Source organism: Thamnophis sirtalis, unplaced genomic scaffold (assembly GCF_051295495.1).
Source record: "Thamnophis sirtalis isolate CommonGarterSnake01/CBP01778 unplaced genomic scaffold, rThaSir2_p1.2 scaffold_7, whole genome shotgun sequence".
NCBI classification, from domain to species: domain Eukaryota; kingdom Metazoa; phylum Chordata; class Lepidosauria; order Squamata; family Natricidae; genus Thamnophis; species Thamnophis sirtalis.
In genome coordinates, this window is record NW_028261387.1 from 52834766 (window position 1) to 52852412 (window position 17647).

General features: G+C 38.4%; 1 protein-coding gene and 1 non-coding gene across 2 annotated transcripts; both read right to left on the reverse strand.

Annotated features, from left to right (window-relative positions):
- Positions 1-459: 459 nt before the first annotated feature.
- LEMD1 (LEM domain containing 1) lies at positions 460-15288 on the reverse strand. Its single transcript, XM_087720810.1, has 8 exons — positions 15207-15288; positions 12737-12907; positions 11083-11202; positions 10360-10433; positions 7341-7427; positions 6443-6538; positions 1613-1671; positions 460-764 (listed from the first exon to the last, which is right to left on the reverse strand). The coding sequence occupies exons 2-8, from the start codon at positions 12888-12890 to the stop codon at positions 560-562; spliced, it is 795 nt and encodes a 264-aa protein (XP_087576936.1). The 5' UTR covers positions 12891-12907; positions 15207-15288; the 3' UTR covers positions 460-559.
- Positions 15289-15501: 213 nt separating this feature from the next.
- TRNAW-CCA (transfer RNA tryptophan (anticodon CCA)) lies at positions 15502-15573 on the reverse strand. Its single transcript has one exon. It is a non-coding gene; the product is annotated as a tRNA-Trp (tRNA).
- Positions 15574-17647: the final 2074 nt, after the last annotated feature.

Consider the following 17647-nt stretch of genomic DNA (forward strand, 5'->3'; position numbering starts at 1 on the left):
CTAAGAATCGTTCATGTGGTGGAATGCAGTCTGGACTCTTAAGAGGGAGAGAGTGCATTCGAGCAGACCAAAAGACAGTGAGATTTAGATAGTATGTGTGGAAGGAGAGAGTTAAGAGGGTTCCTTCTCAGGAGTTCTCAGAGTATGTGTTTAATGGTGCAAATGATCTGCTTTAATTTGGAAATATTTCTGTCTATAGGCAAGGAAAAATAAAGGAAACTGCTTAGAAGAATCTCAGCAGGTCTTTCTTAATTTCTGGAACCTGGTAGTTGTTTCTAAATTAAAATAGGGACAAAATACCAGATGAAGTGCTTACATAAAACTAATTAAGACTCTCCCTGCAAATTATGCAGTTCGGATAGAAATAGTAAAGAATACAATGCTGCCCCATCTTCTAGTTTAGAGAAACATTTAAAAAATGCTTTAAAACACGCACGTGCACACACACAAACTGGATTATCCCAATTGCTGTTTAATGAGTTACTGAAGTCGCTTGTTCCTAAACAGCTAACCAAATTGCCTTCCTTGGTCTTCACCCATCTCTCAAGAAAGGTGGCACTCATTTTCTGCTAAAGAGGGTTGTAAATGGATTGGTTTCCATAGTTACATATACAAAGAGAATGAAAACAGCGATACAAAACACGGCAATCTTTATCCTTATTGGCATAGGTCCTTCAGCTGGTTTCTCACATGTTTTCTGTGGTATGTTTTCAGGACATTTCTTAAGGGGAGGAGGAGTCTCTCTTAATGTTCTTCTTCGAGAACTAAAAACACAAAAGGCAGTATATTAGCTGATTATACTTCTGAAATCCAAAAAGAAAAAATGCTAATATATTTCTGTATGCAGTGTCTGACTAGGACAGTATTTGTCTAACCTGGAAAACAAGCATATTAGAGAACTCCAACTGCTGCAAATCAGAACATGTTTATGAAAGGATACAAATAACTAATATTTCAGTAATTCACAATAGGTTGAAAATTAACGTAATAGCACATAATAACACAAAGAAACTGGAGCCGCAGAATTTTAATGAGGTTTGTATATAACAGGTACAAGTTAGTGACAGGAACTCCTATACAACAACAAAAATTCATGCAAAGTGACAGTCTTTGGTTCTATTTTTAATAGCATTTACGGCCTTTTATCTAGCAATCTTTTTGTTAAGCTAATTGCTGAAGCATTGAATATCTCAACTAGCCTATAGGTATATTTGCCTTTTTCTCATTAGAAAGTCATTTCCACTATCTTACTCATTTTTAGTTTAAAATATTATAAATTCACTCCTCGGAGCTTTTCTTAACACTCTCTTTAATTCACATGGAAGCTTGTAATCATCAACTAGCCAGATTGTTTTTAATATTTTCAACTTTTCAGAGCAACTAACTATGGTTGATTTCTATGGAAATCATGTTCTGTTTCAGTAAAATAAGTTTGGGGGGGATTACCTAATAATCACCAGATTTTCCTTCATTATGACTTTTTGCATATTGTGTTTGGATGGGATGCTTAATGAGCACTATTCTTTCTTCATTGTGGCTGAAGACACTTTGAAAGGTATTGAAGAACCTCTTGGGCTTTCTTCACTGACAAGATAATTATCAAGAACTTTACCTAGTTCCTACGGTGCTTGCATCAGGATGACCATAATCAATGTGCAGTTTTTCACTTTTCTGAAAAAGAATGATGGGTTTATAAAATACATAAAATGCACATTCTTTTTCTTGTAAACTAAAGGAGCTATCTTCTTTGAGGGGTTTGACAATTCCTTCAACACAATTTAAGGACAATAAAAACCTAAACTATAAAAAATCATACAATAAAATCTATAGCCAAGGTAGCATTTAGCGAGAACACTTAGACTTATATAGTGCTTTGTAGTGCTTTCCAGCCCTCTCTAAGCGGTTTTACAGAGTCAGCATATTGCCCCCAACAATCTGGGTCCTCCTTTTACCCATCTCGAAGGATGGAAGGCTGAGTCAACCTTGAGCCTGGTGAGATTCTATCTGCCAAACCGCTGGCAGCTGGTGATCAGCAGAAGTAGCCATGTAGTTCTGCACTCTAACTACTCTGACTGCATCACCATGGCTCTATGCAGGTATTCTTACATAGATCAACCGCACTCAGTATAGATTCTACTTCACTTCCAGGTTCTCATGACGGATGGCAAAACCATATTTTCAGACTCTTACAAAAAGACAGCAGGATTGGGGCCAATCTGATCTTTCAGTATATAATCCATATCTCTCCTGACTATTTTGGGAGAGTGGGGGGATTATGATAATTCTTGTCCTGGAAACAGTTCTCTTTACTGAGAGAGACATGTTTTCACTGACCTTGAAAGAAATAATGATTCACTTTCTCCTCAAAAAGCCACCCTTTGATCCAATAATTCTGGAGAATTATCATACTTTTATTTTTTAGAAAAGACTGTTGAGACTCATACATTTACCACTACCAGTTTGCATTACCACAACGTGCTTCATATGGGGCAGCCTTTAAAGATCACTCAGAAATTGCAATGAGTACAAAACATAACAAGCAACATACCAGCAAATCAAAGTCACCATAATTAAGCAATACTTGTTCTTGGGTTGCTGCAATGCTAGTCAATAGGTTTCTGGGTGCAATTCAAAATCCTTCTGTTAACCTATAAAGGATTCCTTCTGTGAAAGTCTGGCTAGCACCCCCATTGTTTCCTTTGGGAAACTATTTAAGACCATTCTGGAGGCATCTGAGGAATGAATAGTCAACATAGTATTTTACTGCCTTTGTATTAGAGTGGAATGGAGAATGGAATGGGAATGGGAATAGGAATGGGACGGGACGGGACTAGACAGGATGAGACAGGACGGAATAGAACAGAATGGAATGGAACAGAACCAAACAGAACAGAACAGAACAATAGTTTTATTGACCAAGTGTGATAGGATACACAAGGAATTTGTCTCTAGTGCAAAAGCTCTCAGTGTACATGCAAACAACAAAATAACATATTCATAAGATACCAATAGGAGAAGGATAATAGTAATACAGCCATACTATATGGTAAACATCCTTAGATATTAAGATAGAAGTTTATGGTATTCATCTTGGTTTTATTAATTATTTTTAATGTTTGGTTTTTATGATGTCAAGCAGTCTTGTTCTGTGTCTGGCACCACAATTTTTTTTAAAAAAATACACATGTGCAGTACTTTGAGGGATTGCCCAAAATTACTCAATCTTTTTGAGCCAAGGTGGCGCAGTGGTTAAATGCAGCACTGCAGGCTACTGCTAGATCAGCAGGTCAGCGGTTCAAATCTCACCGGCTCAGGGTTGACTCAGCCTTCCATCCTTCCGAGGTGGGTAAAATGAGGACCCAGATTGTTGGGGGCAATATGCTGACTCTCTGTAAACCGCTTAGAGAGGCCTGAAAGGCCTATGAAGCGGTATATAAGTCGACTGCTATTGCTATTGCTATTGCTATTGTCCTCTATTTTATTAATCATGTGCCAGGAAGCACATGATTCATAGGAAAGTGAAGTAATTTGCAAAAAATGACAAAAAGAGAAAATCAAAGCTTATTGCAGAAGCTAACTGCTTAATAAGTTATCCTTAAATATATAATCATCTTTTTTTTTGTTAAAAGCATGTCCAACATAACAAAGGCAATAAATATGTATTCTAAAAATGATTTGAAGCCCAGTTCTAAGTACTGCAGCAATACTAAACCATCATTGGGAAGATTCATTTACAACAGAGCTTATTCAGTGAATCACTCTCACTGCCCAAATTACCAAAATGGATTATTATTGTCAGATGAATGAAAGGAAAGTTCCTTAGCTGCCAGGGATAAGGCAAAATATATATCCAGTTAATAAACTGCAGTCCTTAATTAAGCGCCACTATTCCAACTGACATATTCACTATAGTTTTCAAATCGGATGTTGCTCTCTAGGAGGAAATATATTGCTTTCATTTTAAGCAAGGGCCTATCTCTTGCTCATTAGCTAAGGTTTGTCCTTAGATGTAGATTCAGAACTAAATCTTGTCTCTTTCCTGGATGCAATTTTTTTCTTCCTATTCTTGAGTACCTTGTTCTCAGTATACTGTTTCATCTTATTGAACTCTCTAAATTCTAGCTTGAGCTTTGAAATACATACTTGCCTATCCTCAAATAGCATAATAGAAATGCCAATCCTGATTAACACAAACCTCAGCCCTCAAGCGTGAAAAGAAAACAAACAATGAAGTGAAGGTCTCAAGGAGACTGCCTAGAATATCTGAATGGCTGATGAAAGACAATTACTAGAAGAACTGCTATTGTTATCTTTTCAACCTTGGCAAGATGCCTGGACTTCAACTCCCAGAATTCCCCAGCCAGCATAATAAGAGTTGTTCTGCTTTTGGATCTAACTGTAGTTACAGAACTGACTGCGGCTTCGCCATTGTGTGTACCAACTTTTCAACCAATTTAGTATTAATATACAACAATCCATAATAAGACTGTACTACAAAGACATCATAAATCTTCAAAAATATCTCCTCCAAAAGATACTATACTAACACTAAGCATGCCACACATTTCCCTGAGATAGAAAAAGAAATCCATAAAAGAGCAGGCAAAAGTCTTTAGATACAACCACAGTGTTTCACCTTTTGGAGGGAGTGGATTGGAATTAATCATTCAGGGTTTTGTCTTTTATCATTATCCATGGTCACAAAAGCCAATAGAGAAAAATGTGTTAAAAATAATTTCTGCCTAATATTTCAGAGATTATCAGATACATTCAGAAGGATGACTTTTATTTCATATTTTAAAGCATTCAAGTTAAAATGCTTTTCAAACAAAGCCATTCTTATTCCTTATGATCTAAAATCTCTTGTGCCAATAAAGCCTTCAGCAATGCTACTATTTTTATCCTCTCCATACAAGAAGAAATAAGAAGTCAGGAGGGACAACAATGAAGCACTTAAAGTGATGTTATAGAATAACTAAAAAGGTTATCTCCCTGTGGCTTACTCTGTTTTAAACACATTTAAGGCCTCTAGAATATTATTAATTCCTTGTTAAAGAAAGGAGTTCAATACAATAAATGGGTTCAACACAGAGGAAAATCAGGGACCTATGACTATTTTGGATGGTTTGTAAAGTTTTCTCAGCTATGTCATTCCTATAAGCTTAAATAAGAGTTTAGGTTTTAAGAGGGCTTCCAAAACTTGTTAGCACATGGTTTCTCGGTCTTGTGAAAATTGATTGTAAAAAAAAAAAAATTGATTGTTGATTGTCATCTTCAATTTGTAATCCTCTTCTGTTTTCTCCACATTTCTATAATTTTCCCCACAAGCGAGATGGAAACACTATGCTTCCACTTGTTAAGAAATGCTTCTTAACAAGTAGCATTAAGAGCCTTCTGTCTTGAAGCACCTTTAAAGCACTTTGTAAGACTCACCTTTATGGTAAAGTGTATGAAACATTTGTGAGTAGCAATGAAAAAGAAAAAAAGCAGGGATTTTTCCCTATCCATTTGGAAAATAAACACTGTCAAGACTGGTGTGTAGACCTGGATCTGAGCAGCTTATTGCCATATAGTGTGTTTCTGGAAACTGGGAATGGAAAAAAGGTGCAGTCATTCAGCCCCAAGCATTCCCGCACCCCCTAATCCAGAATATCTTCTATTGCTCTGCAAGCCTGGACAGTACTCTAAGGACACTTTTGATGGAGAAAGAATAGTGAACCTCCCATCTGAAAGTAGCCCAGATTATATGTAAATAAAAAAGAAGTACTTTAATGATGCTTCCTCAGCGCTGACAATATTTTAGTCCAAAATCTTCAATTGGAGGGAGCTACATTTGGCTATATGCCAAGTCAAGTGTGACCAAATCAGATGGATAGTACCAGGGGTGGGTTTCTCGCCCCGTTCCAACCGGTTCGGTTGGAATGGGGCCGGCGGCGTCCTCGTGCATGCGCACGGCACACGCATGCGTACTAGCATCTGTGCAATGCTCCAGCTGCTCCTGGAGGATCGCACAGGTGCTGTATGCATCCTGCGCATGCGTGGAAGCGCAGAACTCGTCAAAACCGGGTAAGGAGCGCAGGCGGGCGGGTGGGCCAGTCGCCGTTCCCGGAAGTTACTTACTTCCAGGTTCGCCGACCAACCGGTTCGCAGGGACCGCTGCAAACCGTTTGAAACCCACCCCTGGATAGTACCCTTAACTTCTTTTGACCTGAATGTTACATTCCTGCTGATGGAGGTTTTTTTTTAGTTTTGGTCTAGTTGAGTTCAAAGAAAGTTCTAACAACTGGGCCATTTTCAAGAGAAACGTATCATTTCACCTGTTTAGAGCTATGTGCTATTCCCCTAAATAATATTTTTTAATGTTTTGTTCCAAAATTCTACCTTAACAAATTATAAGCTTAATAAAAAATAGTTTGTGTTTCACATAGTGTTGAAAAGGTACCTTTTGTTTGCTTGCCTCAGAGCTGTTGCCAACTTTTTTCCTTAATCCTTGTGACCGATGTGGTGTCATTTTGCTTTCTGGTAATATCTCTTGGAGCTGTTAATAGACAAGTTGTTAGTAATGAAGAAATATATCGACAGGGCGTAAACATGACACTTTCAAGGCAAATATCTATAATCTCTGATCAAATTTCAGAAATATTGGGAGTACAACTGCAGGTCAATTTAAAATTTACCTGCTTTTAAAAACACTGGGGCCTGATTTTTCAAACACTGGGGTTTGATTTTTCAATTTGAAGGAAATAAAGGGGCTTTAGCAGATGCAAAGGCACTCATACAGGACCTGTAAGCAAATCTTTAAATCAACATATATTTTCCTGGGATCACGTTGCTGCCTTCACCACTACAGTGGAAGGCAGCTGTACCTGCTTTAAGTAGTTGCTGCTTTAAGTAGCAACCCTTGCTGCTTTAAATAGTTGCCAACAAGTGCAATGTAAGTGCCCTATACTCGCAAAAAGCCTTTTTCTCTTTGACCCTGAAGCATTGCAGAGGATTTTTCTGGGACTTTAAATGAATATTATGGACCATCTCATAAAATCACTGCCATTCTACATATAGCCAGCTCGTTTTTGTTTCATTGTTTTCTGTTGGTTTGGTTATCTTCCAAATAAAGTACAAGCCACCCACTTTTTCCCATCCCAAAATGCATTCAGAATCTACTTCGTTTCCTTTGGCACTACTGGAAATATAATTCTACTTAAGAATGCCAGTTTGTTTTAAATATATTACTCGCTTCTCATTCTTTGGGGCAGGAGGGGGGGAATGACACAGATGCAAAGGTATGTAACAGAAGCCATATTACATCTTTGGGAACCTGATCAAGCAGTTACAGTACTTACTTCTGCTACTATTTTAGCTAAACTATGCTCAGAATCAGGCGACAAGAGTTTCTTCTGGCGTTCTGTTATTTCATCTAAAGGTGCTTTCTAAGGTGGAAGAGAAAGCATAACTGAGGTTGCAAAAAGGTAAGACTCGTATAAGGTACATACTGTTGGGATAGTACAAGCTCTGAAATGTGAGCAGCAGGCTATAAAAATCCTGTTTTTCACATGGTGATAACTACTAACTGTAGCTAGTACAACTACACATACAAGGGTTCTATGCTTACCCACACCACAATTCAAAAAGTATATTTAGTGATACAACTCCAAAGAAGGATGCCTTAGGAGCATGTTTTGAGAGATGGACCATGCTCTGCCTCCTTCATTCCCCACTTATTTAGACACAGGAGTAATTCTGGGAAGATGAAACATTTTTCTGTATCAGCTATAAAGGAGGGGTTTTAAAAAGTGATCTACAACGTTCACTTCAAAAGCATCCATTACAGATAAATAACTTCTTTTTATGGCATCTAGGAGATACAGTTTGGACTCTTGTGCACCAACACATTTGATTGACTGAAATCACAAGAATGAATTCTTAAAGTTCAACACTTTTGCCACAGCCTGCATTGGTTTGGATTCTGATAGGTACAATGCAATGGCTGAAAACATGGAAAAATGAAACCAGACAGCAGCCATTTAATGCTCAAGAAAGACGATTCTCTGGGATAGGTTATTTTCCTGAAGCGATCCCTATCATTTGTAAGGAGGAGTTTATCTGCCAGTTGCACAGAGCAAAACAATCTTTTGGTCCCAAAGATCACATGCAGAGCTAATTGTTGGAGTAGAAATTATATGCACAAACATTCAGGTTCTCCCGGCTGGATGGATAAGACTCCCTTTCCTTAGCAAAAAGACTTCATTTATTTTCTAATCTCGAGAAAATTGGGGCTTATTTATTTAATGTATATTCCACCCATCTCATTGTCAAGAGACTCTGGGAGACATTAACTAGACATTAAATAAGCAAAAATTAAAGAAGTTAAAATAATAACCCTGGATAAAATCCAGTGAATAAATACATAAAACCAGAATACTATGGGGTAGAGATTTAATCTGTTAAAGACCTCTCCATCAAGGCCCCAGGCTAGTTGGCAGAGCCAGGTTTTGAAGCTCTTACAGAAAGTCAGGAAGGTGGGGATGGATCTCGGCTTGAAGGGAACGATGTTCCAGAGAAGGGGTGTCCAACCTTGGCAACTTTAAGCTTGGGGGACTTCAACTCCCAGAATTCCCCAACTAGCAAAGCTGGGAATTCTGGAAGTTGAAGTCCGCCAGGCTTAAAGTTGTCAAGGTTGGAGACCCCAGTTCCAGAGGCTGGTAGCCAAGCAGAAAAACCCCTTCTCCTGGACCCTGCCTGCAGGAATTCCTAGACCAGTGGGATCCACAGTATGTTCTTTCTACCAGAATGAGAGGTCCAATCCCAATGGAGTGAGACAGTTCCTGAGATAACCTGGACTCATACTATAAAAGTCCTTGAATTGGGGCAGAGGTGGTTGCTACCAATTTGCACCAGTTCGGTAGTAAAAATTGTGACTGAGTTGCCGAACCGGTAGGGACAGCACGCTTGCCATGCACCTGAACCAGTTTCCCAGTCACTGTGGCATGTTTTTTTGACATTTTTAATGTTCTGCGCATGCGCAGATCTATTTACACGCCACTGTGCATGCACACAAATCGTGCATGCATCAAACTGGCAGTAATGCTGGCAGAAACCCACCCCTGGATTGGACCCAGAAGCAGACTGGTAACCAAGGCAGTTTCTGCAACATCTGCAGTTGCATTCTGGGCAAGCAGTAGCAACTGTAGGTGGAGAGGAGAAATGCAAAGGATCTATGGAAAGGATCCATGGGGAAAGAAGAAAGTTAAAGCATCTTCCTCACAGTTACCCAGGGAAACAGAAGGACCAAAACAATATTCCCACAATCCAGCTCATTTGTTGATCAGTTGGAATGATGTCATCCCTTTAAGTAGACCAGGTCAAGAAGCAGACATCACAGTAGTTTCCAGAATGCTACAGTATTGCTGTAGAGCAGTGGTTTTAAATCTTGGCAACTTTAAGATAGGTGGACTTCAATTCCCAGAATATTCCCAGTACTGGCCAGGGAATTCTGGGAGTTGAAGTCCACATAACTTAAAGTTGCCAAAGTTGTGAAACACTGGTCTAGGTAGATGTCCCATGTGCTGGGGCATTACAATTTATGCTGAGGCAGCTCAGTACTACATCCTCAGTGTGGTCTGTTGCAACCCACCCAGACTAGGGTCATTTGTTTGGAAAGTAAAGCCCAAGCATGGAGGTGGAGAAGGAAGAGAAAGATGAAAAGAATTTGAAAGCAAACCATTTTTTTCACCTCATGAACTGGAGTACTCCTACTCTGGAGTACTCCTAAGAGAGTACCCCCTTATTAATTTATAACACCACAAACTTGAGAGGACTTTATGGAAATCCTCAGGGACCAGTTAAACCATTCAGTTGTCTGGAAACAGTACAGCACTATGAAAATCGTCTGGGGATGAGTTTGCAAAACCACTGAACCTAGAGCTAGAATCAGAAGGAAAAAGGAAAAGGTCTATTGGGACTAGAACAAGATACTGAGAAGACTGTGGATCTATCAACATTTAACAGACATGGTTAGCATTTCTAAAAACAGAGCATAAAATGATGCAACAGAAGATAGTTATGCCTGGGTTTTTTTTCTAATTTCTTTAATATATATGTGGAGTCTTTCCATTTTTCTAGTAATAATTCCTTCTGAATTATCTTATAAAATTGGCTCATTCTTTAATACCCGAATACTGCTCCAATTCTCCTGAGGCCCTAATGTATTAACAGAATCCACTGAAATACTTTCTAATTATGTGAATGGAGTAATTGCTTCACTTGTCAGGAGTCTGGCACAATGTACATCAGTTTATATTCACCTGTAATTGCCTTGCATTTATCTATAGACACAAGATTTCCATAATTGGTGTAACTTACATTATCAGAACTACAGGCACATTCTGCTGCTACTCTGAAGTTGCTGTTCTGAAGAAGGGCTTCTGCAGCTGGTCCTAGGGTAGAATAAGCAATTCTCCCATTACCCATTTCAGAAGCAGTAGCTATTTCTTCCGCTTCTTTAATGTGGCCATGAGAAAGCCAGCAGCTTGGTTTACTTGTCATTACATCTAAAACCGATTAATATTAGCTGGGATTTATTTGCATAAGTTTGGATCATTATTCACAGTTATATGTGAAAGAAAGCCATTAATTTTGACATTTCATGAAATAGACTACTCCAGACATAGGGAGAATTGGACAGTTCTCCCAACGTTTGTTCAAATATTATCTGTATAATTAATTCTGCCCAGCAACTGGACCGTGCATTTCTATGAAAAGAGCTTCCAGCTGAAATATAAGATTATAGGGTTTTGCATGGTGATTTGTTTTTTATTTTGTTCTAATAAACAAGTTTCTGGAATGTGAACAAAGCAATGTCGATAAGCATACTACTTATGCATCAGACATAAATTGTTTGTTGTACAAAATAATTTGTTCGGTATATTCTCTGAAATCAATGGGCCTTAAATTACCTTACTCCAGACATGAATAAAGCCAATTAATGTTAATTTTATCTGTTGATAATAGCAAAGACTAAGTAATAATTATATTCATACACAGAAAGAGCAACATTCCATTCAGCAAATGATTATTAGGCATTACCTTTTGCTCCAACATTTTCCCTTTCACAATCAACCTTTTGGCTCTTCTCTCCAGCTGCTGCTCCTGGGCATTGCTTCATCAATTGCTGAAGCTTGTTTTCATAAACCATTCTTGTGGAAGCTAAAATAAATAGACCAACCTGATTCTTTGATTTGATTTTTTTTCTTCTATTCCATATTATATACGGAATGCAAATTTTAAATATTCAGAAAACATAGAGGGCGTCTCACGCTTCTTCTCTGGAAGCTCAAGGCAGTATATATGTGAGGCCTTATTTTATTACTACAACCCTATGAGATAAGTTGGGATGAAAGAGAATGCCTATCTTAAAACTGCCTACTGTGCTATTCCATGACTGACTGGGAATTTGAACCTGAATCTCTGCAGGCCAAGTCCAACATCTTAAACATTATAGTATATCTGCTGTCTTAAGCATTATTCAAATACTTGAAGAACATTACCATGTCCCCACCATGGTTTTCTCTTCTGTAGGCTAAATAACCATCAACTTCAAATATTCACTGGACTTGTTTCACTATATCTGATGACATGTATTGAGTTAATCCAATTTATCTATAATAAGGTTATAAAAGGTCTGTCAAAAGCTAATGTCAACTTTAAGATGCTACTCACATCTATCTCCATTAATTCATGTGCCTCTCCAGCAATTATGCAATTTGTTTTTATTCAAATTCAGAAACTATACAAAAAATGAGAAACAATCTTTTTGATACTTCTATATTCATTTTGAATTATATTCCTCTCTTTGAAGTGTTTCCTGTGTAATGTCATGTGGAAACTCAATAAGCATTCATTCTACCTTCAGCTAATTCATTCATCATAAAAATGCTTAAAAATATTAATGGAAGAACAGAATCCTTTTGATTGAAGACCAGAAAAAGTACTACCATATTTTTTAAAAACTAAGGAATTTAGTAAATGCTTATCATTGCGGAATGCCTAGTTTGGAGGTACAAAGCCTTATTTTTAACTAAAAGTACGTTAAACAACATTCATGATTTGAAAAATTTGAAGCAAAGTATGCAGAAGCATAGCCAGATCCCACAAGATAGAACAGAATATATAACTGAATATAAACTAAGGTACATACACATTCTGCTTTTGTTGTTGTGTAATATAGTTACAAAAAAAAAAAGAAGGAATTTCAAACAGCTGCATTTCTATCCCCTTATCAAAATGAGCTTGCCTCAAAGCTTGATGTGTTTCAAGAACTATTTCTTGCAAATTAAGCAATGGTGGTAGTGGTGGGCAAATGCTAGTAGAAATACCAACTCTTGGTTATAGGGAGTAGTAAGTAGTGAGTCAGCTTTCTTTTATATCTCCCAAAATCATCATGCATTGATACAGTGGTGGGATTCAAACATTTTTACTACATATTCTGTGGGCGTGGCTTGGTGGACATGGCAGGGGAAGGATACTGTAAAATCTCCATTCCCACCCCACTCTAGGGGAAGGTTGCTGCAAAATCCCTATTTCCTCCTGATCAGCTGGGTCTCGGGAGACAGAGAATTAATGGGGGCGGGGCCAGTCAGAGGTGGTATTTACCAGTTCTCCGAAATATTCAAAATTTCCACTACCAGCTCTCCAGAACTAGCCAGAAGCCACTGAATACCACCTCTGATCTGATACATACGTAATATTGGTCCAGGGTTAACTCCATATGAGCAAAGCTGCTTCCATAGTTCAGCGTCAGTCAGACTTTTAACATCAACTTCTTCTTTCACACTTAGTCCTTGTATGTTTTGTTCCTTGCTTTTTATATGTACATCTACAGTAACATTCTCCATGTCTCCTAGTAGTGGGCCTACGAAAGAAAGCATAATGCTGGTTAAGAATTTTTCTTTCAATTATTAAATATTTATTAATTGCTTTTGTATTTAATAAACACATATTACTTAACTAATGCATCTGGATTCCTGCCTATTTTGAAATGATTTTAAAATGATGTATCAGTATTATCAAATGAACACTATCACAATGTTGATCAGAATAACTTAGAATAAGAGAGTTGGAAGGGACCTTGTAGGTCATCTAATCCAACCCCCTGCAGGAGACTCTATACCATTTCTTATAAGTGGCTGTCCAGTCTCTTCTTCAAAGCCTCCAGTGATGAAGCATCCACAACTTCTGAAGGCAAGCTGTTCCATTCGTTAATTGTTCTGTCAGAAAATTTCTCCTTATTTCTACCTTAAATCTCTCAGTTTCCATCCATTATTCTTTGACTGGCTTTTGGTGCTTTGGAAAATAGGTTGTCCCCCTCTTCGTGACAGCCCCTCAAATATTGGAACGCTTCTATTATATCACCTCTAGTCCTTCTCTTCACTAGATTATCCAGGCCCAATTCTTCATATATTTTAGTCTCCTGGCCCCTAATCATTTTTGTTACTCTTCTCTGCACTCTTTCTAGAGTCTCAACATCTTTTTTATAGTGTGGTGACCAAAACTGGATGCAGCATTCTAGGTGTGGCCTTACTAAGGCTTTATAGAGCAGGGCTAATACCACGCATGATCTTGATTCAATTCCTCTGTTAAATGCAACCTAGGATTTGCTTTGGCTTTTTTGTTTGCTGCCACACACTGCTGGTTCATATTTAATTGATTGTCCATTAGGACTCCAAGATCCCTCTCAGTTACTGCTATTAAGCCACATTTTACTTAATCAGTACATGTACTTTTGGTTTTTCTTGCCTAAGTGTAAGAATTTACTTTTCTCTGTGTTGAATTTCATTTTGTCAGCTCTGTCAACATTCATAAAAACACAGACATCAAATAAAGTGGCATATTTCACCGGCAATGAAAAAAAGGGAGGGGGAACCCCAGTTCTAAAGAAAAAGATACAGTATGCAAGTTACATGGAACTATAATATACCTGACAGTTGGATGTGACGCATTGCTATCAAAATCAATAATCGCATCTCACCTTTTCTTTTTCACGCATAACATTTTCTGAAACACCCCCAGGTATATCAATCACACCTTTGAAAGGGAGGCCCCTATCAGTTGCAAGTCAGATGTCCTGGGTTCAATTTAGTTTTCCATGCATCCCCCCCCCCAGAAACTGGTGATCTATGAGAGGAGGGGGTAAAAAAACAGGCATACGATAGACAGACATTCACTGTGTCGGCTTATATCACCTTGCACTCCTTAGATTGTGGTGCCAAAATTTGATAGTTTTTTTTTTTCTGAGGAAATGTTAGAGAACGATGTTTTAAATGCTGGAAACTCACAATATTATTTAATATGAAATGTAATACTGTTTTTGTTTACTGATTTTAAAAACAATTTTCATTGTTTTTATCTGGCTCCATTTGGCAAAAACGTGAATAGTGTAAAGAAATACACGCTGCAGTGGAAGCCTAACACGGAAACCTATAAGTCTATAAGTCTCATATGGAAGTCAGATGTTGCCATGGGTAATAGCCAGAGAAATGCTCAGCTGTGTTAATTCAATATATATCCAACAGCGCTAAACAGTTTTGCAAAAATGTACATAAACTATTAAGAACCAACAATTTTGTTTCAGTGGGAAACAAAAGTGCATTTATTGATTTTTTTCCCCCCCATTTATACTCAATATTGCTTTAAGATTATTTAAAATGCATGAATGCTTGGAGGGCATCCCCAAGACAATGGGTAGTCAGATTAAGGCGCCCATGATTTGCTGGACTATTTCCAGCAGCATTTTTAGCAGACCATGGGATTAATTTCCAGTTTTCTCTGCTTTGTTATAGTGACAACTGAAGGATTTATTGGGGTGAAGGTAGACTCCCCAACCTATCCCTATATCCTCTAAGGTGGGAACTGCTTTGAACTGCTCAGGGTCATTGGGTTTCATTTTATTAATAATCATTAAGATAGACTGTTGTTTAATTTTCTTACCCACCCCACCTGTTATACTGTTAATGGTGTTCTTCAGAACCACCCTAATCACAATAGATTTTTTTCACTGTGCTCCTGGAGATCATTCACCAAACTACTATAATCTTTCAAAATACTTATAAACGGCCTTCAACAACTTCAAGTGTGCACGTATCTCTCTTTCCTGCTCTCTTTTATTAAGATTTCACTTCCTTTGTCCTCCTTTTGAAGAGTGGCAACTGTACCTTCTTTGTTTATTTTTCCTTCGAGGATTTCCCGTTTGATCTTCTATGTTCCATGATTTCTATTACATTCATCGTGCTTTATCGGGACAATGAACCGCCCCCCCCGTGACCCCCACACCTTTATTACGTATATCTTGACTTCAGTCCTTCCCACGTGTTAGCGTTCCTCCCCTTGTTGCAATCCACAAACAACCCGTGGGACCGCTTTAAAGAGAACCCACGAGCAGCAGGAAGAGAAAAGTGATATCGCCTGTACTTAGGGTAAAACAAATCCTTCTTTTGGGAAGGGATGCCATGACCCCGACGTGATTCGAACACGCAGCCTTCTGATCTGGAGTCAGACGCGCTACCGTTGCGCCACGAGGTCTTGCGGCTCAAGTTGGAAGCAAACATCCAAGAGACTGATCGGCTCGCCGGGTTCAGATTTTTTTTTTGTTTCCTTTCCCTGCACGCATGCGCATGCGTTCTTCTATATTTAAATACGTCTATCAAAGATCCTTTGTGTTCCCTTTATTTCTATCACTGAATTCACTCTGTGAAAAGGTAAAGCAGTTTCACTTCGCTTCATCCCTTCTGACGGTACAGAAACAATCCCTGAACGTGCCACCCACCCCCAACCCTAAGTCCGTTGTCGGACACCACCCAGTCAATCAACGGGCAGGCCACGCCTCCCGCAGAAAAAAAAGATGAGGTAAGAGAAGTAATAGCGGACGTTACCATTTGCCCTTGCACAATGGGGTGGGGGTAGGGAGACATTATTTTTGTTTTTATTCAGGATCCCTAGAAGTTTAGAGAAGCGCGCTGTGCTGTGGTTTTCTTCGAAAAGGGGACTATAAACAATAAAGTTGCATTCCTTGAGGACATCGTAGCTACTTGCTCTATCGTAGCAAGGCAGGCACCCTCTCTCCACCCCCTCCAAATTCTTCAGGTATAAACTCGACCACCAGTTTTGCTGTTTGGGGAATTCTGGGAGTTGAAGTCCGCCAGGCTTAAAGTTGTCAAGATTGGAGACCCCTGTAATAGATAATACCAGTCCTTGTGGACTACATCTTGAACTGTAATTCTGTGGCATGCTTTTGACAAAGAAGGCTCCATTACTTTCATCTTAACTCATCTCACAGGATTGTTGTTGTGGGGAAACAGGAGGAGGGAGTATTAGATAATTTTGCTGCCTCGGAGATGTTTATAAAATAGTAAAGATGGGATATATTAAAAAAGAAAAAAGAAATAAATCTGTGATTTATAGATAGTGGAATTTTAGGTTGCATCTACCCCAGCTAGAAGAATACGGATTAATGGGAATTTGAATCTATCTGGAAATAGATTTGATCATCTGTCATCAAATCATTGTCGACTCTTAGGAACCACATAGATATAAGATTTTCGCTCTTCATCAGAAAAAGAGTTAACTTTTATATTGCTTACCACAAAAAATGCCTTGGTGGCTATGTGTGCACTAAATATACTGGAGCATAACATGCTGTCATATCCCGCACATGAATTCCTGTTCATATTTTCTGATAAGCATATTAGTTCATTATTAAGCTGTGCCTTCATTTCAAAGTATATGTGGGGATGTAGGTGTGTGTGTAGGTGTGTGTGTGTGTGCCACAGCCATTTTTCAAGATCTTTTATATAGATTAAGCACTTTTTCTTAGTTTCTCAAAACATACCATCTCCCTCCCTCCCTCCCTCCCTCCCCCCCCTCTCTCTCATTAATTCACATTTAACCATTTATTCCTCTTATTTTCTGTATTTCATTCCTCTGTTTCCCAGTATCATCAACGGAAAGGGCTATGAATATTGATCACCACTACCCATCATGGCATTAATCAGCATTTTTTTTATTAATTTAAAAAAGGGGAACTTTGTTAACAGCCTTAACTGAATATATGCTACCTGCACTATTCCTACCTGATGGTAAAAACGTAATAGTTGTCCGTTTTGAAATATTTGAGGTGATATGCCACTAGCACAGCCAAACCTGCCATTTGTCAGCCCAAATTTATTCTGAGCACACGGATGTGCTCAGTATGCATGTTAGAATCTTTAATCTGAAAATTGCATTGCTAATCTTTGCTGTTGTCCACATTCCACCAACTAGGAGGTACATGCAAAATGCTATTATATTCAAGATACCTCTCCATATTAAGCACATCATTTTAATGTAAGGAAGGTCTAAGCTCAAAAGCTGTAAAAGATCCTATAGAATAATGGCAATGCTACATGAGCCTACTTTGGTTTATTACAGTTCAATAAATGCAGACTAGATGCTTCCCTCCAGTTTTACAATCTTCATTAAGCAAGAGCATACTGAAGAGAGGGGAAGAAAGATGAAAACTTCTACATAAATCTTGTAATTTGTGCTCCTTCCTTTTCATACCATAGGATTGTTACTCTCAATGACCCTGTTAAAAGGATAATATATTTTTGTTGGGTTG

Excerpts from the sequence above, each read along its gene's own strand:
- LEMD1 (XM_087720810.1), bottom strand. The coding sequence starts at position 12,890 with ATGGAGAATGTTACTGTAGATGTACATATAAAAAGCAAGGAACAAAAC. Across the intron at positions 11,203-12,736 it reads TAACCCTGGACCAATATTAC|CTTCCACAAGAATGGTTTAT; the intron begins GTATGTATCAGA and ends TATTTATTTTAG. Across the intron at positions 1,672-6,442 it reads CTGAGGCAAGCAAACAAAAG|AAAAGTGAAAAACTGCACAT; the intron begins GTACCTTTTCAA and ends ATTCTTTTTCAG.